This window comes from Conger conger, chromosome 17, assembly GCF_963514075.1.
Source record: "Conger conger chromosome 17, fConCon1.1, whole genome shotgun sequence".
Taxonomy (NCBI): domain Eukaryota; kingdom Metazoa; phylum Chordata; class Actinopteri; order Anguilliformes; family Congridae; genus Conger; species Conger conger.
This window is the reverse complement of record NC_083776.1, coordinates 4,160,692-4,188,654: the sequence shown is the minus strand read 5'-3', so window position 1 is coordinate 4,188,654 and position 27,963 is coordinate 4,160,692. Positions and strand designations below refer to the sequence as shown.

Genomic DNA, 27,963 nt, shown 5'->3' with positions numbered 1-27,963 from the left:
TTCAATAGACCAAACAAGCAAAGAGCCTGAAGCAATGCTAGACCAAAACACCAAGGAAAAACACATGCGTGATGCATTAAAATCCAACTTTAATGTTAAATTGCAAAACATTCCATCACACCTTGGAGACCTGTAAACAACTTTTCCTGACTAGGTCATGCATAGAGAAGATACACGGGATTGCTTGGGAAAACCATGCAGATTGGCATCTGATTATTTTAAATTTCATTCAAGGAATCACGTCTCTATGAACAGGCCAAGAACAGGTTTTCCCTGAAGTCTTTCGTGGTTTTTACACCAAGCATAATTTTCAGTCCATTTCAAAGCAGATATCGGAGTGCTTTCAGAGTTAGGCTTCTTTGTTCATACAGGCGTTTGTATTATTCATGCAAATTACTTCTTGATGCTCCAGGAAGACGCATTTGTGCTTTGTGCAACTAGCTTTGTGCGATTACGTATGATGTGCCGTTTTGTGCAAAGTGTGCTGATTCACTGCGACTCAGCTATTGTATTTTTCAGGTGATAAGACTGGATTCTTTCCCCCCGTGGTTTGTCTCTGCTGAATAACCCATCGTTAATAACCCAATAGTTAATACAATTTCCCAACGGTCCTCCTGTTCCTCAAGTAAGCAGAAATTCTTCAGCCAGTCAACTTTGAAATACGTTTTAAAAAGTACATTTAAAAACCACTGCACATACTGGGCCTTATTTATCAAGTGATAAATAGATAAATAGATATATAGTGTAGAATAGATTCATTTAAAATTAGTCTGTGAATGACAATTGGTGGAAGTCATAAAACTCATAATAGGACTCCATGAGCCTAGTTGCATGACAGACTCTACTTGTGCTTCCAACAATTATATTCACTCACAAATGTAGAGGCTACATATGGTAATGTTTTTTGAAATGATGTGATGCATATTTACAAGTAACAAGTACGAGTAAAAACCTGTATTTTAACCAGTTAGAAAACGAGAGGGGTGCCATAACTATGACAAGATGATCCAGCTGCTGTGGATGGTACTAAGTGCAAGTGGGCTACAACACAAAAAACACTCCCTGCACACTGCCCTGAAGGACACATACACACACACACACACACACACACACACACACACACACACACATACACACTGCATCTTAGCTCTGGGTGAAAGCTGTTCGCATCACTGAGAAACGGAGGCCTCAGGCTTTTGGTATTCTCCCATGACGGCAACAAAGATCACCCCTGTTGTTTTCCAGAGTGTTTTGTTCATATTTATCCCCTGTATGTTTCCTCTTTGCCAATTCACATTGGCTGAGGTGTGAAGAAGCCATTTCACAAGTCGCTTTGTGAAATATTGTGCATATAAATTCATGGAATTATTATAAAGTCATGTTATCCGAGGTATAATAAGAGGTGATGGGGAATGGAGGAAAAAAAAAAAAAAAAAGAAAACACTCAATTATGTTAAACATTTTAACGACTTCTGTGCGTTAATAACTTCCTCATATTAGCTATGAGGTACTGGTATTCAGGAGTAGTGAGCAGGTGTTGACTTCAGCCCAAAAGCAGGATTATTGAGTTTGCAGGACAACTGCACTGAGTAAAACCTGGAACAGCTATTTTCTTTTCTACTGCAGTCCAGATTTGGGAGGGTTCCGGGTTTTACTCAGCTCAGTTGTCCAGCTAAATCAGGAATCCATGCTTGGTGAAATACCTGCCTGGTGCAATTTTTATTGTTGATACTGATAAAGCCATCAAACGTTGTGCTCAAGCGTTGAGTGGTGGGAGCATTCTGGTGAGGCACTTCTGTGCAGTGCAGTGGTGATACCCTACTGACCCACAGGTCTGTTCCACCTGTGACTGGAAGCAACGCAATCTTCCCAACAACCATCAACACATGGAGGGAAAGGTGTCATTTGGAGGGGAATTCCCATAAAAACATTCTATTGTCCTATTGGCCACAATGTTCCCTTGAGTGTTTAAATGGTAGGATTAACACAACATATGCCGTTAACAGGGCAGGGCTTTCATCGAGGGTGGTCATCTTGTGATAACCCAAAAACACGGGTCAGTCGGTCAACCTGTAAGCTGCATTCACCAGCTGTGAGCCTGTAGCTGATCGTAATGCTGCCCTCTAGCTACGGGAGGACCAACATGCTTGCACGTGTACTTTGGAACCTCCATACAGTCACTGACAAGTTTTGTGAAGATGGGACCAGCTCAAAGTTCACATTCGGCATTCCAAAATGCAGAGAAAAACAATGCAAAAAAAAAAAAATTGTCATGCAAGGACACCAATTCCATCACAATGAACTGTGTGTATGCAGAGTCAGTAGCAATCATAAATATTCTGTGAAAATGTGTGCATTCATACTTTACAATTAAAATTTGAGCACATGATAAACTAGGCCCATGATACCCAAAATAAATACAGAAAATTTAAGTATAAACATACAGCGCTAGTTATTGTCCAAAAAAAAAAGCTGAATTACAATTTCCAATTTTAGGGTTTTCATGCTGTAAATCAAAATGCGACTCTTCCCACCATTCTTTAAATAAAGTGGTTCAAAGGTGCCGCGAGTCAAGCCTGAAGGAGCCTCACTGTGTCCATTGCAGCAGCTTCTCGTTGAGCGAGATAACTATTGGCACCAGCTGGCCCTCCGTTACAAAATCCCCCGCAATGATGTTGATAGACGCAGATCCAGAACCTGGAGACTGGGCCTTGACCCATTCCAGCAGGTGAGGGTACGTGGACGTCACCAGGTCCTTCAGAGACTCGGTGGGGTGCGAGCAGATGTATTTGAGGTCTTCGGTCAGGTTGATGCCGGCAACAAAGAACCCCCCTGTCAAAGAATACATAAACCAGTGTCATTGTAAGGGCATGTCCACTGGAGGGGGCATAAAGGCATCTGTTTGCCCCCTGGCACAGCTGTAATGCTTGTGCACACTATTCAACTAGCTTGTCGTGTAGCAATTTTATCTAGGCCTGAAAATTACTTTTAACATTGATAGTGTAATTAAAACCATATGGTGTACCATGCCAAGTGATAACTGGTACAAGGTTTAAACTGCCAGGCGGTGGCTGTATACGTAATGGACTGTTTTTACAAAAAAACAAAACTGTAGCCTTGTATGCAACGCAAGTCTTAGTAACTTTACCAGCTATAAAAGTTATGTTTGGAACTTAAACAAATAGTTCCTGTACAGCTAGCTAGGTTAAGAACATTGAATACAAAGATGTTACCCACCAACAATTTTGCTTGCTAGCTACCTTTATTTACGAGTGAGATGTCTAGCCAACGTTAGTTAACAGCCATTTAGAATTTATGGTAGTCGGTTCTGTACAAGGCAGAAATGTCTCCACCATTAATGTCTAGACATGGTTTAGCTGGATCACCAGTTCAGACAAGCTCCCAGCATGACATGGTTTGACAAGCTCAAGCTATGTTTTGAAACAGCAGGTAGCTTGTGATTGGCTGCCATGCAAGGCGTGGACCAGCTCGTCAGGAGCATTTAGGGGTTAGGTGTCTTGCTCAGGGACACTTCGACACAGCCCGGGCGGGGGATCGAACCGGCAACCCTCCGACTGCCAGACACTGCTCTTACTGCCTGAGCCATGTCGCCCCTTGCACGTCCCAGTCACGTACCTCAGCCACTACGCTAACAGGCCGCCTTAAAGGATCACCCTCTTTGTCCTATCTCGCCTGGAAAAGCAAGTCTAGTTTGGTCTTGTCTCACGCGATCCCCGTCGCCCTGGAAACCGACCCGGAATGCAGTGGTATTTCCGCCTTGGTTACCTGGGCGACCGCGCCGCTTCCGGCATTCCAGCTCCTCGACCAGGAGGTCCGCGCGGCACTTGTTGGCCCACCAGTACGGGACGGGGCCCCAGAGGTCCTCGTGACGCCCCAGGACGGCGTGCTCGTACGACACGATCACCTGATAGCCCAGGTGCCACAGGTTACTCAGGTGTGTCGACTCCTGTCCGGCGCAAAGTCAGACGCAGCGTTATACAGCAATACTGCATATGCATCCATTAAACAATACTGCATATGCATCCATTAAACAATACTGCATATGCATCCATTAAACAATACTACATATGCATTTATTAAACAATACTGCATATGCATCCATTAAACAATACTACATATGCATTTATTAAACAATACTGCATATGCATCCATTAAACAATACTACATATGCATTTATTAAACAATACTGCATATGCATCCATTAAACAATACTACATATGCATCCATTAAACAATACTGCATATGCATTTATTAAACAATACTGCATATGCATTTATTAAACAATAGTGCATATGCATTTATTAAACAGCATTTCGGGTTCAGAGGTGAGTTCTGTGTGCATAGTTAAGCATGTTATGTTGGTGAACAGATCCTACGTCATCCTCTCAGAGAGAGAGACAGGACCTCACAGATCAGATGGAAATTTGCATCAAGGCCTCCCAGGGTGTTTAAGCCAGGCCATCCAGCTTGTGTGATGAAGGTCACCGTACTGCAACCTGTTTTGCGTTTCAGTGATCTTCCCACTGGTCAGCATAACAAAAGGAGCCAGAGGCTGCAGCTAACTGTGTGACACCCCGTGGGCCTGGTAGAACCAGTCTGCTGGTCCCAGCGCATAGCCGGAGGCTGCTGCCATCATCCTGAGCAACAATTTACTGGTTTAACAAGAAACCTCCAGCTTTAGAATCAGCAAATTCACAAGATGTGCAGCAAATACATTTACCACTGATGACAATGTCTACTAGTTAGTAGATATTTAATATCAGACTGTATCGTAGACACCCATTTTTGAGCCACCCGGCATCTTCGTAAAACACTCACACTTTATTGAGAAAGTTGAATGTTTCTCACAGAAACTACATGAGAACTCTACTACCAATATAAGAGAAGAACATGACCGTAGATGAAGCCCACCGTTTTTGGACAGAGCTTGGTGACGAATACATTCCTTATGGTTTCGATGAGCAGCCGGTGCAGGTCTTGGCTGAGGCCCTGAAAGTGACTGAAGGAGAGGATGACCACCTCTCGGGGGTGGGAATCCAGCCACTCCCGAATCTCCTTCAGAACGGTCTGCAAAACACACAAACACGGGACGTGAAATGCCCCGTAACACGGCGTCGAACAGCCTGTAGCGCGCAGTGTGAAAGGGCTCGCGAAAAACACTACATTGCTGAAACGTAATCCCGTAAAGAGGCTGCTGAATGACCCCGCTACGATCTTCCTGCATGCTAATCCTGTATCAGGTAGCAGGGCCGCACAATGATGGGGGGGGGGGGGGCTGCTTTTGTAACTCAAAGGTGTTGAATTCATTTCACAGCTGGTGTGTTGCTGGAGTAACCTTGAACACATATATAGCCTCAGTAAAATATCAAGCTGTAAATAGATTTGATGGAAAGAAATATATATATATATAAAAAAGGGGGAAAAAAAATACTGCTCTGAATAAATGAATTGAAAATGTAATTTAATTTAATTTAATTGAAAAACTTTATTGGCCCGAAGGGAATTTGTGTTGCACACAATGAGCAAATATAGTAAACGTAGAACAACATAATCAGACAATAATCACACATGAAAACATACAAATAAAATAAATGCTAAAAGGCGAAATACGTGAATGCACTGCTGTGAGGATAGGGCTCTGAGTAAGAACGGTCGTCTGCCAGTCGAAGGGTTGCTGGTTTGATGCCCCGCCCTGGGTGTGTCGAAGTACCCCTGAGCAATACACCTAATCCCCGGTTGCTCCCGACGAGCTGGTTGGTGCCTTGCATGGCAGCCTATCGCTGTTGGTGTGTGTGTGTGTGTGTGTGTGTGTGTGTGTGTGTGAATGGGTGAATGAGAGACATCAATTGTAAAGCGCTTTGGATAAAAGCGGTATACTAATGCAGTCCATTTACCATTTGACGCTTAGCCGAGCACATTTGAGGACATACACCTCTAGTGTCCTCATCGCACTTGTCCCTGTATTCGATTTGCACTTTATTGTATGTCCCTCTGGACAAGAGCGTCCGCTAAAGGCCTGTCATGTAATGTAATGTAATTTAATATGCCATAATGTATGTGCATGTCTACTGCAATGTGCTGTAAAGAGAAAGGAATCAACTTCTGCACCACTGTCAACGCACAAAGCCCTTTCCTGTGATTTAGAAAATGTCACATAAAAAGCACAGGGACACTAGTGCATACCACAGCTTGATGTAAAACCCTGACAGCCTTAGTGTAAAATCCAGCTATGATCATCTTGAAATACCAGCTACCAGCTGTTTCAAAACATAGCTTGAGCTGGTTAAACCATGTTGAGTATGGAGCTGGTGTGAACTGGTCAACCAAGCTTGAGCTGTTTTTTTTGTTTTTTTTCAGCAGGAAGGTAAGTCCTTTTTGGCTCAGCCAATCCGGAGTAACCTCATCACTTAATCTGATCACCAGCTCGCCACGCGAGGGTCCGTGTCATTACCCGGAATGATCTTTGAGGATCAGATTTCACGTCTCTTGACTGCGACTGCGTGGTCACAGTCAGTGTGGGTCACAGTCAGTGTGGGTCACAGTCAGTGTGGGCCACAGTCAGTGTGGGTCACAGTCAGTGTGGGTCACAGTCAGTGTGGGCCACAGTCAGTGTGGGTCACAGTCAGCGTGGGTCACAGTCAGTGTAGGTCACAGTCAGTGTGGGTCACAGTCAGTGTGGGTCACAGTCAGTGTGGGCCACAGTCAGTGTGGGTCACAGTCAGTGTGGGCCACAGTCAGTGTGGGCCACAGTCAGTGTGGGTCACAGTCAGTGTGGGTCACAGTCAGTGTAGGTCACAGTCAGTGTGGGTCACAGTCAGTGTAGGTCACAGTCAGTGTGGGTCACAGTCAGTGTGGGTCACAGTCAGTGTGGGTCTGTGCATCTCACACAGCGCTGTGGACTCGTCACGCAACAGGTCCCGTTCTGACCGCTTACCTCCACGGTCACGGTCGTGTACACCCCGTGGTAGAAGTACAGGTCACTGGAGTGGTCGTTGGGCCGGTGAGCGATCCGGAGGTCGCAGTACCTCACCCCTGCATCCAGCTGCTCCTTCACACTGCACTCCTTGAAAAACAGAATGAGCGCGTGCATGAATTAAACAATACTGCATATGGGTTCATTAGACAATACTACATATGGGTTCATTAGAGTCAATACTATATATGGGTTCATTAGACAATACTATATATGGGTTCATTAGACAATACTACATATGGGTTCATTAGACAATACTGCATATGGGTTCATTAGACAATACTACATTTGGGTTAATTAGACAATACTGCATATGGGTTCATTAGACAATACTGCATATGGGTTCATTAGACAATACTGCATATGGATTCATTAGACAATACTACATAAGGATTCATTAAACAATACTGCATATGAATTCATTAAGCAATACTGTATATGGATTTATTAAACAATACTGCATATGCATTTATTAAACAGCAATAGTGCATGTGCATTTATTGAACAGCATTATGGGTTCAGAGGTTTGTTCTGTGCGTTGTGTTTGTTAAGCATGTTAAGAGAGAGACAATCTCACGGATCATTTGTCACGGAAATTTGCATAAAGGCCTCCCAGGTTGTTTAAGCCAGGCCATACCATCCGTGTGATGACGGTTGCTGTACTGCAAACCTGTTTTGCGTTTCAGTGATCTTCCCGCTGGTCAGCGTTAACATTCAACAAACGTTTAATTTCCTCTCGTAAAGTGTTTATTGACTTGCATTGTCCTGGCTTGGTTCCACTCGGAGAAGCATTGCGCTGCCTCTGCGTAATTCTGCTCTCAAAACTGCTATAGCAGTGACAATCGTCTGTATAATCTTCCACATACAGTGTATGGCGCCATTGTTGATGCGGTACAATGGGCGCTCAATAAAGATATTGGAATACAGTTTAAAAATTAGCACAGGTAATTCAAGGTACCTGCGAGTCAGCAGCCAGCCGTATTGCAAAGGTTAACCAGGTTTGTAGGACATAGAGCGATAGCGCCAGCGGGATCATTGTTGTCATTGCCGTTTTTTGATCGTGTTTATTTGATGATTTGTTGTTTTCCAGGGTTCAAGAAGACTCGCTAATACGACCTGCTGCGCGCCATTCGCGTATAGCCTTGCATTACTCATTTTGCAGTGCACCATTGCATATTGCTATTATTGCACATTCTGCTAATACATTCCAGTCACTTTAACCCGTATCCTCTCTGACTCTCACCCTGACGTCACTCACATATACACTCGTGCCGTCACGAGACGCACAATTGTATCATTGTTGGACAGAGGCACGTCCGCGATTAACGAGATAGATAGTAATTTGTATAGATCCATACTATTGGCGGACATTTGCAGTTTTTTATGTTTAACAGTTAGAACAGAATAATGGTTGTAACATTATTTTGTAGTCAGATAATAGAGATAACGTTTCATTAATCCCGTTCCAGTAGCGCACGGTAAGACTACACACTTTGCCTCTCAAATACTTCCGCTTTTTGGTCTATTTGGAGGGAGATTCTTACAGTCGACCACACCGACGTTATTAGTCGTCATCTACAGGAGATTTACAGCAGCAATAGTGTATGTGAATAGAAGGATAGAATAGAATTTCACAGAAGGTTTCTATAAACAATAATGGAATTAAATATAACCTCATCTACAGCTGATATGTATTCTGTGCCATTCACGTGATATGCATAAGGATTAAAAATGTATACCACAGATTACTGCTACCACCATCTGCTACCTATAATGGTAGGGATAGTGCAACCTTTGCTATATTTCAATAAACAAAACTAATAAACCAAAAGAGAGACATGCATGCAAAACAGACGGCACATACAAAGTATCTATGGAAATTGGGTCAAGAGCTTTGGCCATTTTACCAGTCCCAATGCACAGTGAGCCTGCTGTACTTGACACAGAGCTAACCTTACTTCAGCTATTACAGAGCCGATTAGGTCATTTAGACCATTACAGATATGCTAATATACTTCCCATGTTACAAAAGCAGCCTATTTAAAATTGCAACGATAAATTAATTTCAATATCAAATGAATAGCAATCAAACGGAGTACCATAGTGACCGTCTTTTTTCCTAATCTTTTATAATCTGTTCTGCTTCACCTTCATCAGGTCTCTGTAAATGAGGGAAAGGTTTGTCCGTTTCCCTAATTTATAGCAGGAAGGCCAGGTGTGTGGAACTGGGCAGACCAATGGATTGAGCAATTAAGAGGGACCTTGGATCGAAGAACAGAGGTCGCTTTATAATTATGTTATGATGTTAGTATATGGAACTGCATTTGCGGTCCACCACTGCTAATGCCAGATGTGCCGTTTATCAGGAAGAAAAAATTAAATATGTAACCACTGATATTAAAAAAAATGGGTTTGGCTATGGGTTCTAACTAGGCCACGCGTCCATTTAAAACCATGCACACACACACACACTCTGCCAAATATCCACACTGAAATCCTATTTCCCCTTGAGCCAACAGCTCATCACTCCTGAGTGTTTTCTCCCTGCCGGCCACAGAGTGCGCTTCCTCTGCTCACAGCCATCAGCAGATGCCGTTTCAGATGTTATAGGCCCTATTTAAACCCGTCTCCGACACTGACAGACAGAGTCATGTCTATATCCAGGATTCAAACCGAGATCACACATCCCAGAGTTTGCGTGCTCAAGTGTTCCATTCCACCTGACGACCCGCTCGACGACAGGGCTCCTGCGTGATTATTATGGGATGCCGTTGGTCAGCGGAATGTCGGGTGAAGACACACGCGCTGGGACGTTTACATTCGGATGCAATACCGCCCCGAATCCGACCGTGTCTAGAGACGGGATTTAATCCCGATTTAAAGGATACACGAGCCAAGTCTGATTTATTGTGTTTAGGCCATGGTCACCAATGCGCTACACAGTAGATCTGTCAAGAAATGTGATATACTATATACGATATGTAGCATAAGAAAAGACTATAAGAAACAGGGCCAAAGTGTTTAGTTTTCAAGACCAAGCTTGATACGGTGCTAGATACTATTTAGCTTTTAGGCAAATTAGGCAGTAGGTACACTTGGGGGCAGGAAAAGGAGAGCATTGCTTGGCTGAATGGCCTGTTCTCACCATTATGTTATGTTATGTTATGTTTCCAATTAATAGTATTTGGTCACATGTATTCAACACGCTTTGCTCAATATCCCTGTACCACCCAGAGGATCAACAAACAGCTGTCGTTTGCCGTAAGAATACAGATACAACCAGCCTGACCAAAAAAATATCCAGAGAAGCAAAAAATCCACACAGGACAGCCACACCATAATATTGCCTGTTACAAAGCTAATTGGCTACAAGCAGGAAATTACATAATCTCCAGCTGTCTTTCAGTGTTAAAAAAAAAAAAAAAAAGGGCAAACACATCCATTGTGTGCCCTATATACATTTCCTTGGCTATATTAATAACCAACTAACCTGCTCTCCTTAATGAATTTCACTGCAGTTCATTCATTACGGAATGCAAAGCAAGTCCACTGCAAGTCCACAAGCGAAACAGCCAGGTTCCTGCTTGGGTTTTTAAAGGAATCGGGACATCGATTTAGGAGCATTAGAGTTCACCTGTATCGTTGCCCACCTGCGTAATCGCCCACTTGTACACGAAGGGGCGGATGAGGGGCTTCATGTACTTATCCAGCTTGCGTAACATGTCCGGCTGCGTCAGGTCCACTGGGGACCGGTCGTTCCTGTCCAGGCAGTATGTCACCGTGTTGTGACTTCCTGCAAAACGGGAAACACACGTGTTCAAGCTCTGGTCCTGCACACCTGCACACTGCTACAAAAAGGTGTTCAAATATTCCCATAACAACATACATTATGTTAAAATATGTCAGCCTAAAAATAAATGTATACGATTGCCCTCAAAAATTATTCACATCCTTCAGAAAGATGTAGAGGAAAGTCTGTTGGATAGACATTTACATAATGCAAGTCCTGCTATATTTTAATTCATGGAAAACATAATACTATGGAATCAAGTAAAATAACTTAAAATAACTTAAATAAGAATACATTTATTTCACAAAACAAAAGTTTCACATGGACATATACAACCCTGCTTCCAATACTTTGGGATCTCTCCCTTAGCAAGGATAACACTATAGAGTCCAGAGAATCAGAATTATTGGCCAAAATGTTGCTGGAGTTCATGATTCCTTTGACCTTAACAAAGAAACTCCCTCCAGAAGCCCGTTTTTGTCGATTGCATTCATCAAGGCTTTTTCTCTGGCAACCCTTCAGAAAAGCCTGTTGGTGCGGAGGCGATGTCTGGCACTAAATCTGGAGACGTCTCATCCCTAAGACGCAGCTGTGTTTAATGGATCTTGGACAGCGTCTCTCGCATTTCCGTTGGACCTGCCTCACTGCGCGTTTGGGACGAAATGCACTCGGCCCGGCAGGTCCACCACTGGTCCTGCACCCTCTAACTTCTCGTGTACTCGTGCAAGATTCGAATGTGGTACGTGGAATGCAATCTTATGCTGTTTCTAATCATCTCCTGACGGTCAACAACCATCTGTGATGTATAACCAGGATTTTACGCATTTCCTTAATTTTCATACTTTCGACGCTATAGGAGGCCAATATACAGTTCTCCATTACGCAAAATTAATCGTGAAGAAAAAACCTTGTATAACATTCACCAATTTCTGAGCATATGATATGCTCATCTTTATCAAGGTTGTGAATATTTTGGGCATACTGTTTGGCATTATATATTTAAATATACTGCATGCTGGCTTATGAATTCATATTAATTGTGGACACTCTCATACACACACACACACACACACACACACACACACACACACACACACACACACACACAAACACCTACAATTGTACAAACTGTAAAACTTACGTTAAAGAGAAAGGAATGAACTAAAATATACGACTTCGCCTTACAATCAAAACTATTATTTTCTCATTCCGTTTCCTTTTTTTTACGACTAGCCTACAATTTGAAAAGATATTGCAGTTTCTAAGCAAAAGCACAACAAAATAACAGATTCGGCATGATGCTGTGTAATAACCGTGCTATTCTTCATCTCATTGATTTTAAGTTTCGGAATATTTTTTTCCAGTGGTGAGAAAAGTGCGATTGAAACATATTGTAATATTGACCTTGAGAACACATCTTACTGAAAGCATTTAGGCATGAAACCAAACACCTCTTAAATTCTCACGCCCACACTTCACTTCTTCCTAAAGCACTAAAACACTGCCCGTACCGTAGTACACTCACACTTCAAGTTCCCTCGAGACACCTGCATAATTCAGCATGGCGGTTCAGCCCCAAAAACACATAATCAATGCAGAAATTCTCCATGTAGACCCTGGGCGCGACGAATACACAGAGCATATATGCATCCCCCCCGAAAATGACGGCACTAGGCTATAACACCACACGACAGACGACGAACAGTCAGTTTACCTGGGATGGCCAAGTTACAAAGGGGCACGTCCCATAGCGAGCGCGGCAGATGGGACATCCAGTTGTCAGTCGGCAAGTCCCTCAGGGACCCGTGATAGCCGGTCGTCTCCACCGAGGACATCTCTGTCTATTCAGCCTTATGCGTGAAAATGTGAATTTCGGTTTAGACTAATGTTTCCATTGTATCTTGCTCAATAAATAAATAAATAAATAAATAAATAAATAAATAAATAAATAAATAAAATTGCCGTTCCTGGTTAGTTTCGCATGCTAAATATAGACAAGAGCTATGCTCGCGAATACCTATGGGCTTGATTGATGTACAATGGCTATAGGCTGTAAGTTTACATTTAATATAAAACGTAGGCTATTCATGGCCATACAATGAACGTCGATGTAGTTGATACATAGAACAATAAGGCTACAAAAAGTACAAACCCCTTTCAATGTAATCCGGGCTTTGAGAACGCAGAATACATACGACCCACAACGCCTTAGAACAAAGATAAAGCGATATCTTCACATAAATGCCTTAAATCTACTCGCATAGACTACGTTTAGACGCGTGTTCAGTAGCTATATTCATACACGACCCATAAATAAAAATGCTTTGACACTTAAATTAGTTATACGTTAGCCTACGCATTACCAAACTGGCACCTACAGCTGTCTCTAACGTCACGTTCTGCAGTAGGCTACTTTACTGGCCGGTCAGTCAAGTTCTACTGTAGGCTAGAATTTGAAAAGGCATTGATGTCTTAACACTTATCAGAAGGGCGTGTCACATGTTCACTCCGCTTGATCCATTCAAAGAATCTCCGAAACGCCCAACTTGTCAGGTAGGGACGGTAATGAAACAACATAGAGTCATCCACTGCCCGTGTCAGGTTGTACTTGGATGTGCGGTGCTGAAATCCTTCGGCGCTGGCTTGAAAGCAAAAGCACGGCGGTAATAGGATAGTCCGGAAAACTCATCTGCAATGTGAACCACTATCCGCCACCCAAAAAAAAAAAAAAACAAGTTCAAATGTGAAATTATCCTGGCATCGCCATCACATAATATAATCGCTACATGAAAGACAGAATAGCGAGGTTTATATTAGGGTGGGTATAAAATTATGGGCGGTATTTTGACCCAGTACGCCTGAAAGCGTCGCTAGTTTGTAGAAGGCGGGGACTCGTATCCGCCTAATCGGGAGATGCTACGGTAAGCAACCCTTTTAAAGAGCCAGTAGAGTGCGAGAGAGAGAGAGAGAGAGAGAGAGAGAGAGAGAGAGAGAGAGAGAGAGAGAGAGAGAGAATACATGTGTTGGTAAAATATTAGGCTACCAGTTTCAGACCAGCTTATTAACATAAAATGCACATAAAACTAGGTATAGGCCATATATATCTAAGCGAGTTGCATTTTGTTAGGCCACAAGGTGATTGGTGCGCAAAACGCTGATACCAGTAAAACGATTAGAAGCGTTTTCCCCGGACATCCAGTAATGGTAGTATAAGTAGTAGTAGAAGTAATTTATTTCGGTCCTTATTAATTTTTACAGAAAGAATGCACAAATAATGAATAACAATATTGACCTAAAAGGTGTAGGCGGAAGTTGCCAGTATACATTTTAACCGTGCAATCACCCGTGAAGCTGCTTTTTGCAAATGAAAATTATTCGTATGAGGTTCACAAACACAATCCATGTACATCCCAAGTACAGGATCACAGTGGCAGAAAGGAACGAAAAACACACATACAAGAAAAAAGTAAACAAGTGTGTGGTATAAAGGTTTAACCCACTAAATGAGACCAGTGCCTAACACAACCCAAATCTATTGAAGACATCAAATAAACATTGCCATTCTATCCTGCTGAATGCCTTTTTTTGCATCAAGTGATATGACCTAGTTGGCGAGTTGAATTACATTAAACAGGTTCAACATGTTTGTGTTAGAAAGAGCATTCTGAATAAACCTAATCTGATCTGGGTTAATTATTAAGGGTAAAAGATTTTCCAAATGTCTGGCTCGAATCTTGTTATCTACATAGATTAGGCTGATGATTTTTCTCAAGAATGAATAGGCCATATTTTGTTAATGGTGGAAGGCAAACATTGTCTAATTCATGGATATACATTACATATTTATTACTTATTTTTTTAGACTTAAGTCTTCTGCTGCTGTAGCCTATGCACTTGAGAGGTTTGGCACGTTGTATGTTCAGAGATGTTCTTCTGCATACCACAGTTGTAATGTGAGCTTTGACCAGTCTGGCTCTTTTCTTCTTACCTCTCATTAACAAGGCGTTTCCGCCTGCAGAACTGCTGCTCACTGGACATTTTTTGCTTTTCACACCATGCTTTGTAAAATGAATCCCAGGAGATCAGCAGTTTTTGAGATACTCAAACCACCCTGTCTGCCACCAACAATCATTCCACATTCACAGTCCACTGAGACCACATTTCACACTTTGTGTAGATTTAATTTTAAATGGATAAAATAGCCATTTCTCGCCCACCAATCTACACACAATAACCCATAATGACGAAGTGAAAACATGTTTTTAGAAATTTTAGCAAATTTATTCAAAATCTAAAACTGAATAGTGGCTGTGTGTCCTGCACCACACCTCAATCTTCTCAATCTTCAGGATGCTCTTCACAATCTTCTCAATCTTCAGGATGCTCTTCACAATCTTCTCAATCTTCAGTATGCTCTTCACAATCTTCAGGATGCTCTTCACTTTTGCAGCTTCATCTTCTTTTTCTTTAAAATCTTTTTTGATCAGATTTTACTGTCTGGTCAAAATGGACAATCTTGAAAAAATATTAAACTTCTAAATAGGGATTCCGTTTTTTTTTTAGGAATTTTGAGGGAATTCATACCGTTAACCGTAGAATACCCGAAATGTTCTTATGCGTCGGTCCCATTACAGGAGTCGCTGAAAATATTTTCCACACATTGGGCCTCATTTATGAAACGTGAGCAGAACTAATTTGACCGTAAATCTTTCGGGAAATGCATTTACACAAATAATTTAGCAGAGCTTTCCGAATAGACTTCATGAGTGCTCTCAGCTCTGCGCGGAAATGAAAGCACACCGTTGTAATACTTGTTCTATGTTTTTATTTATTTATTTATTTAAAATATTTTTTTTTCTGCAGAGAAGCCTGATATATTTTAATCCTTTCCTTTTAAGACAGCAAAATAGATAGGCCTATGTATTAGGAATAACTTTAAAGATTAGTAATCTTTTGACTAAAACGAGGTTAAAAAAATTTACATTTTAAATGGACTTGCTTGTCCTCGGCTAATTATTTATCTCAACCACAGGTAACTTCATCTTATCAGGAGAATCTAGACAATCGTCCAATTTCTGTGGCGTCATGAGATTGAAAATTCCCAATTTCCGAAAGTTACAGAGGAAATTCCTCCCGTTTGCAACCTTATTTCTAAATACCAAATACTGTCTAACAGTACTGTATCCCTACAGAGATCAATTGAGCTTTAGTAATGGTGTTTATTTATTATGTGTATTATATTTACATGCTACGATCACTGGGTGGATTAATCAACAACAGTGCCACTCCGATCGCGCCTGCTTTAGCCCCACCATGTGGTAAGAGCGGGGAACTACATCTGCCCATTAATCATTTTAGATGTGACATAAGGGCAGTGAGACACCAACATTTTCAGCATCTACCAATTTGACTGAGATTTTGAAATGTAGTTTTGGCAACACTGAGATTGTCGTGAAAAGGTGAGATTCACGGGATGAATAATTAATTCTGTCTTTTAGCATTTGCTGGAGACTGATTGTGGACAGATTTCACATTTGCCGTTCTCCGGTTTACCCAGAAAATGCATTCGGGGGGATGCCTTTTACACCCAAACCAGTGACCTGTAGAAAAAAAAAAGAAAAAAAAAGAAGAAAAATTAAAATATTTGTCATATGAATCCATGAAACTGATCTAAAAACACATCTTGATGTAAAATTGACAACGCAAACGTTGACAATGAAATATGCCTTCTGTCATGGCGACATTGGCTCAGGAGGTAAGAGCGGTCGTCTGGCAGTCGGAGGGTTGCTGGTTCGATTTAGCCCTGGGTGTCTCGAAGTGTCCCTGAGCAAGACACCTAACTCCCAAATGCTCCTGACGAGCTGGTTGGCTGCCAATCACCGTTGGTGTGTGTGTGTGTGTGTGTGTGTGTGTGTGTAGAATGGCGGAATGAGAAGCATCAATTGCACAGTGCTTTGGATAAAGGCGCTATATAAATGCCAACCATTTCCCATTTTCCCATGATACAGCAGTGCAGCAAATCAATTTTCCTAGAGAATGAATGTGTCCAGTCCAGGAGGCCTTTACCCGAAATACACCTCCGGCGAGTGGCTGTTTGGCCCGGTAGGCCTGGTCCATGCCCTGGGTAGCTGATGTGACGTACAGGTCACAGTAGTCCCTCCCTCCAAAGCAGCAGGAAGTGGTTTTATCCACAGGCAGCGTGACCGTCTGCATACGCGTGCCTGAAACACACATCACAGGCATTTAACAGATGCTCTTTTCCAGAGTAACTCACACATATTCTTCACATTTAGGCCTGGTTTGAGCTGACACAGACTGAGCTTAGTTTTCTTTGGAGACTCTCCATTCAGACTAGCCTTAATCTATGTCTGAAAAACTTGCCCATAGTATATCTTATATAGGTGGATATGTACTGAAGCTCACACACACACATGCACACTCTCACACTCACACTCACACTCACACACCTTATGTACCTTTCTGAAAGTCCCAGTGCCACACCCAGGAATCAAATCTACAACCATGAAGCCAAGCTCATTACCTTAATCATGTCCACAGAAAAACCTGCTTTTCATTTCATGATTTACACACGCACTTGCGCAATCTCACACACACACACACACACACACACACACACACACACACACACAGTCAGTCAGTCACACACATGGTCACACACGCAGGCGGATATACATTAATGCACACACACCTGTCTGTGGGTCGATGCGAATCACTCTCCCTCCGTCGTAGCAGGCCACCCACAGTTTGCCTTCCGCGTCGATGCACATGCCATCTGGAAACCCCTCGTCCTTCTCCAGGAGGTAGACCTTCCGCCGGTTACCTGCGTGAGAAACACTGTTCCCTCTCTCTGACCAATCAGACAAGCACGCGCCATCACATGACACGTGACACACATCAATGCCGACCATTTTTAAGATAAAATCAATCTTAATTTTTTTCTTTTTTTTTTCTTAAAAAAAAATAAAAAATGTTATCCTCCTTGATTTCTCCAAAGTTAAATTATAGGCCAGTGTCAGTGCTGTAATGTCCAGAAGTGTTCCCATACAAGTAACGGAAATGCCTCCGATACAGCCCAATGCTGGATCGAGTATCGGCGAGTACATGAGTCTATGCACTGAATTCATCAAGCGATGAAAGCTCATTGACCCTACACAGACAAACAACAACACGTGTGGCGCTAGTGGAGAGCGTAACATCAGTCAGAGCTCGCAAAATGTCAGCTATTTGGCAATATTTTACAGGCATTAATTCTCTGGGTGTATTTGGTCATGTTTTACAGAGGCTTCAACCTGAGCCAGGCCATACAACAATGACAGCCAACATATCACATCTGAAATTATGATTCAGATCACATCTCAAATGACACACTATAGGTAAGATATGACGTCCGTTAAGCAAATGTGTTTGGCTGCAGCAGAAATGAAATAAATTTGATATTCATCCCATCTCCTTCACTCCTCCATCTCTCACTGAGGCACTCCACTCTGCTAAAGCCAAATCCCTCTCCTCTCTCCTCATCTTCCTCGACCTGTCGGCCGCCTTCGATACAGTCAACCATGAGATTCCGCTCTCATCGCTGTCTGGGATGGGTGTCACAGGATCAGCACTTGCTTGGTTTTCCTCCTACCTCTCTGGTCGCTCCTACCAGGTGACTTGGAGGGGCTCAGTCTCTGACCCTCACCCCCTACAAACTGGAGTCCCACAGGGCTCAGTTCTTGGTCCTCTCCTCTTCTCGCTATACACCTCTTGGTTCTGTTATCTCTTCCCATGGCTTTTCTTACCACTCTTACGCCGATGACACCCAACTCTTTATTTCTTTCCCCCCCGATACCCAGGTCACCACACAGATCTCTGCCTGCTTGGCTGATATCTCTGTGTGGATGACTTCCCACCACCTGAAGCTTAACCTTGCCAAAACTGAGCTTATCTACAGCCCTGCTAAGTCCTCTCCAACAATCAACCTCTCACTGACTGTTGAGGACTTTGTAGTTTCCTCCTCCCATACAGCAAATAATCTCGGGGTGACTCTTGATAACTGCCTCACCCTGGCTCCACAAGTATCCTCCACTGCCAGAACCTGCAGGTTCTTCCTCTACAATATACAACGTATCTGTCATCTCCTAACGGAGAAAGCCACCCAGCTCCTAGTCCAGGTGCTCGTCATTTCCCGCCTGGATTACTACAACTCCCTCCTAGCTGGTCTCCCAGCTTCTGCCATCAAGCCCCTCCAGCTGGTCCAGAATGCTGCAGCCCACCTGATCACCAGTCAGCCCAGGTCGGCTCATGTCACCCTGCTCCTCATTAGCCTCCACTGGCTTCCTATTGCCGCACGCATCCGATTCAAGGCCCTAGTGTTGGCATTTCAGGCTGCTAAGGGGACTGCCCCACCTTACATACAATCCTTAATCACTCCCTACACCCCAGCTAGACCAGTCCGGTCTGCCAGCTCTGGTCGCCTTATGGTTCCCTCTCTACGAGCACCTGCCGGTCGAGCTGCACGTTCATGCCTGTTTTCCGTTCTGGTGCCTCAGTGGTGGAATGACTTGCCTACCACTGTCAGGACAGCAGAATCCCTCCCCCTATTTCGACGCAGACTAAAAACACACCTTTTCAAAGTGTACCTTAGTCCTCCCTCCTGATTTCCCCCGCCCCCCTTTCTGATATCTCTATCCCTCTTGTCTAACCCCCCCCCAAAAAAAAAGGCAATTATGATGACTATATGTTTAGAACAGCACTTCATGAGTATCTTACTCGTTATGGATGTGATGCTTTAACTTATGGTAGAACCTATGCACTTGTAAATCGCTTTGGATTAAAAGCGTCTGCCAAATGACAAATGAAAATGTAATGTAAATGCAACAATGTAAATCTCTGAATATGCAAAAAGCAGTCTCTGCTCACAGATGCTTCCTGTCTGTATGTCATAGTCAAAAGCCTCCACCATGAAGGACAAGCTGTCGATGTAGTAGAGGATTCTGTGGTCCAGCGACCAGTCCAGGCCATTGGAGATGTCCACCTGGTCAAAGTGCTTGACCACAGTGTGGTCCGGGTGAAGAGTGTACAAAGAGCCCTCCTTTCTCGCCAGGACTGTGGGCTGGACTTCCATAGCCATGGTACCTGGTACGTACGTACGTATGTACACACACACACACACACACACACACACACACACACACACAAAACACAGAACACACGCACACAACATAAATAAGAATATTAGAATACTTTATAAGGACTTCCAAGACCACTCAGCCCATCTAGTTTATCACTGTGCCTACACGTCTAACCTGGACAGGGTCTACTCAGTATTTGCAGAGGACAAAATAAAATAGCCCCTTGCTGAACAAAACAGCTCAAGCAAGAAACAGCTGGTGGCAGGATGACCAGTTAGACCAGCTCCATACTCAACCTGGTTTCACAAGCTCAAGCTAGGTTTGGAAACAGCAGGTAGCTGCCATTTCAAGCTGGTCACAGCTGGATTTCACACCATGGCCATCATGTCAAAACAGAAATCACAGAAACTGATGCATTTTTCTTCCCGCTGGGGAAGAAACTTCACCTGTTGGTTTTTGGGCTCTCAGGTTCAGGCCCTCAATTTTCTCACCTGCAAAGAACCTTCCGGCAGGATCCACTTTGCCGTCGTTGAAGCGGTTGTTGGGCTTGTCAGCTTCCACACAGGCGATGGTTGTGGAGGTCTTCTTCTCCCAATCCACAGCAGCAAACCGAGTTCCCTCGGCCATTACGTACCCCCCGGACCTCCGGGGCACCACAGCACCTACAAACTTCTCTGCCAGGGGAACATTACATTTCATTAACAAATATTACAGGGCGGCCTGTAGCGTAGTGGTTAAGGTAAATGACTGGGACACACAAGGTCGTGGTTCTAATCCCAGTGTAGCCACAATAAGATCCGCACAGCAGTTGGGCCCTTGAGCAAGGCCCTTAACCCTGCGTTGCTCCAGGGGAGGATTGTCTCCTGCTTAGTCTAATCAACTGCACGTCGCTCTGGATAAGAGCGTCTGCCAATAATGTAATGTAATGTAATGTAATGTATTACATCTTACATACAGTACAGGCGTTTATCAGATGCTAGTGGTTAAGGTACATGACTGGGACCCACAAGGTTGGTGGTTCGATCCCCGGTGTACCCACAATAAGATCCGCACAGCCGTTGGACCCTTGAGCAAGGCCCTTAACCCTGCATTGCTCCAGGGGGGGGATTGTCTCCTGCTTAGTCTAATCAACTGTACGTCCCCTCTGGATAAGAGTGTCTGCCAAAATGCCAATAATGTAATAATGTCAAAGTTGCACAACTTTTTTTTTTTTCAAATCTGAGGTTTTTTTTATTTTTATATCCTTGTCTGCCTGGTTTATTGCGCTCTTGGACTGCTCTCTGTTAGGAAGAGTGTCACCCCCTTGAGCTCCCTTCCGCAGCAGAGTAATATATAGCAGGTGTCTTGTGTGTTTTGTCTACTTATCTGTGTCTGTCTAGTTATAAAGACAGGTGAAAACCTAACAGTTTCAGAGAACTACAAATGCTTGTGCTTCTCTCCATGATCATGTTATAAAGCTGAACCAAGATTGAAGTCTGCTTGGGACTGAATTATTCTGAATTGAATCAGTCCTCAAAAAATACCTTGCCCTAAAAGGCAGTGGCCTAACAGTGAACTGGCAACCTTTAGGTTAAAAACCGAATGGCTATACTACACCGCCAAGCAATGTTACCACAGCCATGACAATTAGCTTCCATTAATGCATTATTGTTCCACGTGCAGTCTAAATAAAAGTATTTTATTACATTTTAGTCATTTGGCAGACGCTTTTAATCCAAAGCGATTTACAAGTGCATAGGTTCTTCCACAAGTTAAAGCAACACATCCAAAACTAGTAAAATACACATGAAGTGCTGTTCTAAACATACAGTCATCATAAGTGCAATTCTTTTTTTTGGGTTAGACAAGAGGGATATCGGAAAGGGGGGGGAATCAGGAGGGAGGACTAAGGTATAGTTTGAAAAGGTGTGTTTTTAGTCTGCGTCGAAATAGGGGGAGGGATTCTGCTGTCCTGACAGTGGTAGGCAAGTCATTCCACCACTGAGGAACCAGAACGGAAAACAGGCGTGAACGTGCAGCTCGACCGCCAGGTGCTCGTAGTGAGGGAACCATAAGGCGACCAGAGCTGGCAGACCGGAGTGGTCTAGCTGGGGAGTAGGGAGTGATTAAGCATTGGCAGTGAATTATGAAGGTGCAATTTTTTATTATTTAAGGTATATTTTCATGTTTAGGTAACTTTTAGGCCCGTGCAATACGATATTCTGCCCATGCATCGTTTTAACACCACACTAAGCAGAATTCCAAGTTAATATTTTGTCATTGAAACGGGGGGGGGGGGGGGGGGGGGTCATTGACACCTTGTCCTCAGTTCTTGACCACCACGCACCGGTTGTCATGCTCTCGGTCTGCTTGGTTTCGGCGTTCCAGCGGCTGATTCGTTGGCCCGAGATGTCAACAAAAAGCAGCGTTCCATCCTTCTCCTCCCAAACCGGGCCCTCGCCGATCGAACTGCTGGCCTTAACCACGCACTCCACTTTGATGGACGACATCGTCTGCAACGGCCATTTGCGTCCGTTAGGACCATGGTTAGGACACAAGCGCTTCGGCTATTTAACCTTGAATTTCAGCAATCGTTGCTACCAGTTTCCGCTCGTATTTAGAAATACGTTTAAATTGGCACTCAACCTCATTGCAAGGCATTTATCACGAACATAGCCTACACACGTAGCTACTCGTTCAACAGAATCGCGACTTCAGCAATCTGGCAGGGTAATTTACATTGACAAAAAAAAAAGCATGAACTAGTTCCAGTGGTGTGTCAGCGTTTGGTGCGCAAGGTGAAAAGGTGGTTTCTGTCGCTCTTTTCTCGTTCAGGAACAACCGAAAGAAATTTGACTACTTTGAACCCTAACTTTATGTGCAGTAAGCTTGTCACATGATTAGCCTGCCCTCTGTCATCCGAGTAGAATCCACCCATGAACTATACCACTGCACGTTCCTTTTGTATGTGGGATCAGCCAGCCGTGACTAACACAGACCCAACCAAACTAGAACCCGTTTAATTCACATGAGTTCCGTTGAATGGAAAAAAAAAAAACACATACTTGAGTCACGAGTATTGTGTTAGCTGGGTGTTTGTCAACGCGCGTTAGACTATCAACAATAAACTTTCATTTCCGTTCGCTAATCTAAATGCATTACAAGTATTGCGCTATTCGCTACACAAACTGTCAAAGTTTCTTGCGTTTTTAAACACTCGCGACACTTGAAGTATGAACAGACGAGTTACCCGTTCTTCAGAGGGTGTACTGCTACAAATAATATCTTATCCAGACTGTGGTCTTCGTATAGGCAATATTTGCAGTTCACTGCACTTTGTAACCTGCACGCGAGCTGAATCTAGGGCAGAAATTATTGGGCAAAATGAGTTTTTAAAAACAGTAGCCCTTGAGTCTAGCGCCCCTGCCGTTTACTGGCGTAAATGTAAAAACAATTCGTCAAGATTTAACCCATGAGTACACGACTAAGCCTTATGGCTCGGAGGATGTCAAATACGTGTTTCAATAAATTAACTGAATCTCCGGCCATTCAGGATAAACGTGACTATGAAAAATGTCAGTTTGCCCTCACGATTATAAGATGTTACATATTAGAACGAAACCCACAAGTTCATTAAAATGTATGAACTTTCCCTTAAGCCAATAGCTAAAGTATCTAGAAGCGACTACAATATACATCTAGACAATGTAGCCTGGCTAAGTCCCTGCATTACAGGGAGCACACACGAGTCATTACAAGTCTATGATCAGTGGATATGACCAGGCAACGATATAATAGTCCGTCCGTAATTGTTCAAGGTTCAATCCTAAAGTAGTAGGCCCAAGATCCTTAGAGTATAAAATATGGCTAAAGATCACAGACATGCATGCATAAGGGAGCAATGCGCTTTGTACAGTTCCCCACACAACATTTAACAATACATTCGTTGCTGCCCCCTAGTGGCCATAATGGTAATATGAAACAAATACCGGCCACACGTCAGGACATGATGTCACGATGTCATGGTTCCAGATTTTCCGCGATGGGCACAGTAGGCTACTGTTAGATTTTTATACCTTTTTTGCAGGCATACGGAGTTGGTGGACCATGTTAGGCAGATGTGTGGGCACACACATTTGCATCTGTTGAATAACAAAACATATAGTTATACACTCAGGGATAATATAATAATTTGTGATACTATATTTAAAAGCCTGTTTCTGCTTTTTGACCATAGTAGTGCCTCTAGATATAGATTATATATATATTATTATTTTTTATTTTATCTGAGCAAGTAGACTCCTGTCCTGCAGAAACTCAGTAAGCAAAGGCAGGAATTTTTCATTTCCGCTGCGATGGTTATTCCGGGGTACGTCACTGCACGAAATGCTTTAGCTGGAGATTCCATCCAAGAACCCGGTATGTATTGCTTTTAATGCAAAAGCGCAAAACGGCAGTGCGCCATTTTAGGCAAGAAATGTCACTTACACAAAATTTCTGCTTCCAAATTTATTTGAAATCAACCCAAAATACTTAGCCAGGGACAAGATATCGGATCATTATGAATAAAGGCCGTGACACCTGCCAGACTTCCATTGCATTATTATTATGGTTGTTATTATTATGATATTTTGTGGTGGCCTTCGTGGGACAGTACTCGTGGGGAGCTAATCCGCACGTATCGGGGAAGTCTCCCGCTGAGCACCAGAGGGGGGCTTTAGGCCACACAATAACGCGCCGCTCCTGGAGCTGGGAGTTCTTTGAAGGCCAACCGTGTACACAGGAAACCCTTGATGGCACGCCCAGTTACGCGGCAAAGAATGAAACCTTATCTTTGGAGATGTTCTGTATCCAAAAAATATCTGAAAATAAATTATTGGGGAAAAAAAAGAAAAGAAAAATACATTTAAATGTTTTTCGCTGAAGGCCAGCTCACGGGAAGGCTTTGCTGCCGTTTCTGCACAAACGCAGTTCTCGTTCCTGAAACTATCCAAAGTTTTTTAAAATTACACCTTTACTGTATGAAAAATCCGAGCCCTATATCCTCTAACCCGGCTGTGTAGAGGTCTGAATGCTGTAACAGGTGGAATATTGATTCTACCGCTCTCCTCTTAATTAACTTAATTGACTCACCACAGAAGCGTTAAAAGCACTCTCAATAACTACAGCCAGGACGAGTTTAAGCCCTGCTTAAATGTCATCACTGGTATTTGGCCACTAACCTTTAATAATGAAGTTACTTATCACTTTTGGGGGAATTAACATAATTCAGATTGCTGTTTAATGTCAGCGAGACAGCAAACGGACTCAGCTGGTGGGCGAGCAAGATTGGCAGTCTATAGGATCCAACCAACGGGAGTTATCCCTCTGGCTCCACCTCCACGTGGTTATTGTTGCCATGTTAGGCATCGTTATCAGGAAGTGGAAGAAGAGACTTCCTATCCTATCACTATCCTATCAGAGAGAACAGAGATGGCCATTGGCTTCTACTCTGTCATTCTGTTTACCCAATCTAGCATTTAGGACTGGTAGGCTGCTGTTGAAACGCACATCCATCCTAACACAGCGGGAAAATGCGGCAGAAGTTTGTGCGTCTCGCAGGATTCTCTCGAGATGGTTCCGTTCTTGGACAGTCATTGGTCGAACGGGCCGTACGTGCAGCGAATAAGAGGAGCCGCTTGCCGGCGGTGGTGTGCGACGAAAAGAAAACAATCCCGGCGAAGCCAGCTACACCCTTCCACGGCTGGAGAGCACAATGAGCCGTCTATGCGCTGCCCTCCGGGGCGGCAGTCACACTTTAGCCCGGCCTGCTGCCTGTCCTGGAGATCGTCCCAGAAGAGAAAACATCTCTCGCCTTTTTCTGTGACGTCCGTGGCCTCCGCGATTCGATTCTTCTCCGTTTCTTTGGCGGAAAAAAAAAAACCTGGTAAGAAGTTTCCTTGCAAACTCGCAGCCAAGCCCAAAAGTTAAAAACAGAGGACTAACATCGAACATCGGCTGAGCGCTGAAAGCTTGCAGGCGGCTTGACAGCGAAGACGATAAGTGTTAGAAGACCAGAAAGAGCCAGTGGGGTTTACAGCAACCATATGATGAGGAGAGAGAACGTGGGGTTTACTCATTGATGTCTCACCATAATCATGACACGTTTTGCCTAGTTGTGGCCATTCTTCCCCTAGAAAAATACCCCTGGCCCACAAACCAACGACCACAGAGGATGTAATGTGGTTTAGCATGCAAGGCCACCGTTACACAGCTGCCTTACTGGTTCAGCAGCTGGCAGACATGACGAAAGGGGAGACCATAATTACTTTAGCGCACAATTACTTTGAGCATGTTAGCACTGAGCTAGAATTACACAGTAGGCCAATATGACATCACCGTGTAACACTGGAGCAGGAGGAGCCTCTCGGGTTGCCATGACGAACCCAACCTCCGAAGGACAGAACCCTAACATTGCCCAGCTGGGCCATGTTTACTGGGTGGATTAGGACGGCAATAATCCAATAAAACATTTTTTAAAAACCCAGGAACCCAGGTTTATCATGAAGCAGGATAACGGAGTCTGCTGGAAAAGGTCACAGAGTAAAATCTGGAACAGGTGTGTTTATTTCAGTCCATGTTCCAGTTTTGGAAGGGTTCTGGGTTTTACTCCAGGTAAAAACTGGCCGGTGTATCAAAAAACAACGAAACCGCTGTTTGGTAATTAGCAATACCTAGTTTCTGCTATTATAGCAAATATTATATATATACATTTTTTCATTAATGACAAATGCCAAGATATGCTCAAGCGACCTTCAGTGGTGCCTAACATTCTCTCAGTCTGTGTAGATATACAGTACACAGGTTGGTGTGTGAGAGATTGTATGTGTGAGTGTGTGTGTGTGTGTGTGTGTGTGTGTGTGTGTGTGTGTGTGTGTGTGTGTGTGTGCGCGTGTGTGTGCGAGAGTGCATGCGAGTGTGTATGTGAGTGTGTGTGTGTGAGTGAGAGAGAGTGAGAGTGTTTGTGCCGTCATATCTCCTGTTATGTACATGCTCATTTGACCTTCTGATACAGTCCTCATGATGATGTGGAGCAGTATCATGAATAATGATAACGGGGCACTCCATGTGCTCTCCCAGATCACCTCTCAGGCAGCAGTGGGAATGCTGTGCTTATCCAGCAGTCAATGCCACTCATCACAAATATGGGTCATTCCATAAAATAAAACAGAAATCACCCAGAGGTGTGGCCACTCCAATTTCGTTCAAACCTTGCGTAAATGCTCTTCGTATATTAAACCGAGAACATGCACATTACACATTAGTCTCATTGGATTTAAAGTTCCAGAGATATTGGCTCTTAAAAAACTTTTTTTTATTCCCTAGAATAAATTATTATGAAAAATCAGAGTTCATAATCTGAAAGTAGAAAATTGTGTCAGACTATGTTTTCAGGTCTCTGCTTTACTGCCAAAAATACCACGCTCCAAAATTTACACAAACCCCAATTTTCACTTGTGAGTGGGTTTTCACTTGTAAAGAACATTTTTCACGAAGTTTGAGCAAAATTGAAGGTGGTCACTCCCCACACGGAAAGGCCCATATGCGATTAGAACGTTCTTAACTGAACATTCTAATGCTGATGTAACAATCACTACTGGTGATTGAGAGCTGTGAAGTTCTAGAACACCGAATTTGACTTAAGACACTTTTTGAAATGAATGAAAAAGATTTTTTAAAAATATATTAAAAAAACTCTTTAAATGCTTTTCACCACATCCTGGTCAGCCACACATGATCAAAGACGTTTGATGATTAGCAAAAATCCATATAATTTACTCTTTATAAAAGCATCCATGCATAAATAGACATACATTTCTTTAGATGCCCTATATACACAACAGGATGAGCTAATTAAATGCCTAGGAGTCGTAAGCATCACCAGTGATATTCTGCATAGGATAAATCTGAATAAATCCATTTAAAAAAAAATGAACTGACAGGAGAAAGAAAAAAAAAAAAAAAAAGAAGAAAAAAAAAAAAAACCTCTACTCAAAACCACCTACATTTCCTCAAGAAATATACAG

General features: G+C 43.2%; 2 protein-coding genes across 2 annotated transcripts; both read right to left on the bottom strand.

The window, feature by feature from the left end:
• Positions 1-71: 71 nt before the first annotated feature.
• plcxd1 (phosphatidylinositol-specific phospholipase C, X domain containing 1) lies at positions 72-13,592 on the bottom strand. The gene is made up of 7 exons (XM_061226551.1): positions 12,937-13,592; positions 12,499-12,634; positions 10,645-10,787; positions 6,956-7,084; positions 4,933-5,088; positions 3,787-3,967; positions 72-2,832 (listed from the first exon to the last, which is right to left on the bottom strand). The coding sequence occupies exons 2-7, from the start codon at positions 12,617-12,619 to the stop codon at positions 2,588-2,590; spliced, it is 975 nt and encodes a 324-aa protein (XP_061082535.1). The 5' UTR covers positions 12,620-12,634; positions 12,937-13,592; the 3' UTR covers positions 72-2,587.
• Positions 13,593-15,043: 1,451 nt separating this feature from the next.
• Positions 15,044-23,274, bottom strand: rgn (regucalcin). Its single transcript, XM_061226528.1, has 7 exons — positions 23,148-23,274; positions 22,245-22,410; positions 20,410-20,592; positions 19,707-19,922; positions 17,494-17,625; positions 16,851-17,005; positions 15,044-16,384 (listed from the first exon to the last, which is right to left on the bottom strand). The coding sequence occupies exons 2-7, from the start codon at positions 22,405-22,407 to the stop codon at positions 16,334-16,336; spliced, it is 900 nt and encodes a 299-aa protein (XP_061082512.1). The 5' UTR covers positions 22,408-22,410; positions 23,148-23,274; the 3' UTR covers positions 15,044-16,333.
• Between the last annotated feature and the right edge of the window lie 4,689 nt (positions 23,275-27,963).

Bases quoted from the DNA above. Each gene is read 5' to 3' on its own strand.
- plcxd1 (XM_061226551.1), bottom strand. From the start codon at position 12,619: ATGTCCTCGGTGGAGACGACCGGCTATCACGGGTCCCTGAGGGACTTG. The intron at 10,788-12,498 runs GTAAACTGACTG...CCCGTTTTGCAG, and splicing joins TTGTAACTTGGCCATCCCAG to GAAGTCACAACACGGTGACA. The intron at 3,968-4,932 runs GTGGGCTTCATC...TGCGCCGGACAG, and splicing joins CCAAGCTCTGTCCAAAAACG to GAGTCGACACACCTGAGTAA.
- rgn (XM_061226528.1), bottom strand. From the start codon at position 22,407: ATGTCGTCCATCAAAGTGGAGTGCGTGGTTAAGGCCAGCAGTTCGATC. The intron at 20,593-22,244 runs GTGCGTGGTGGT...TTCCCCTGGCAG, and splicing joins GACCGAGAGCATGACAACCG to AGAAGTTTGTAGGTGCTGTG. The intron at 19,923-20,409 runs GTGAGAAAATTG...CGTACGTACCAG, and splicing joins TGCCGGAAGGTTCTTTGCAG to GTACCATGGCTATGGAAGTC.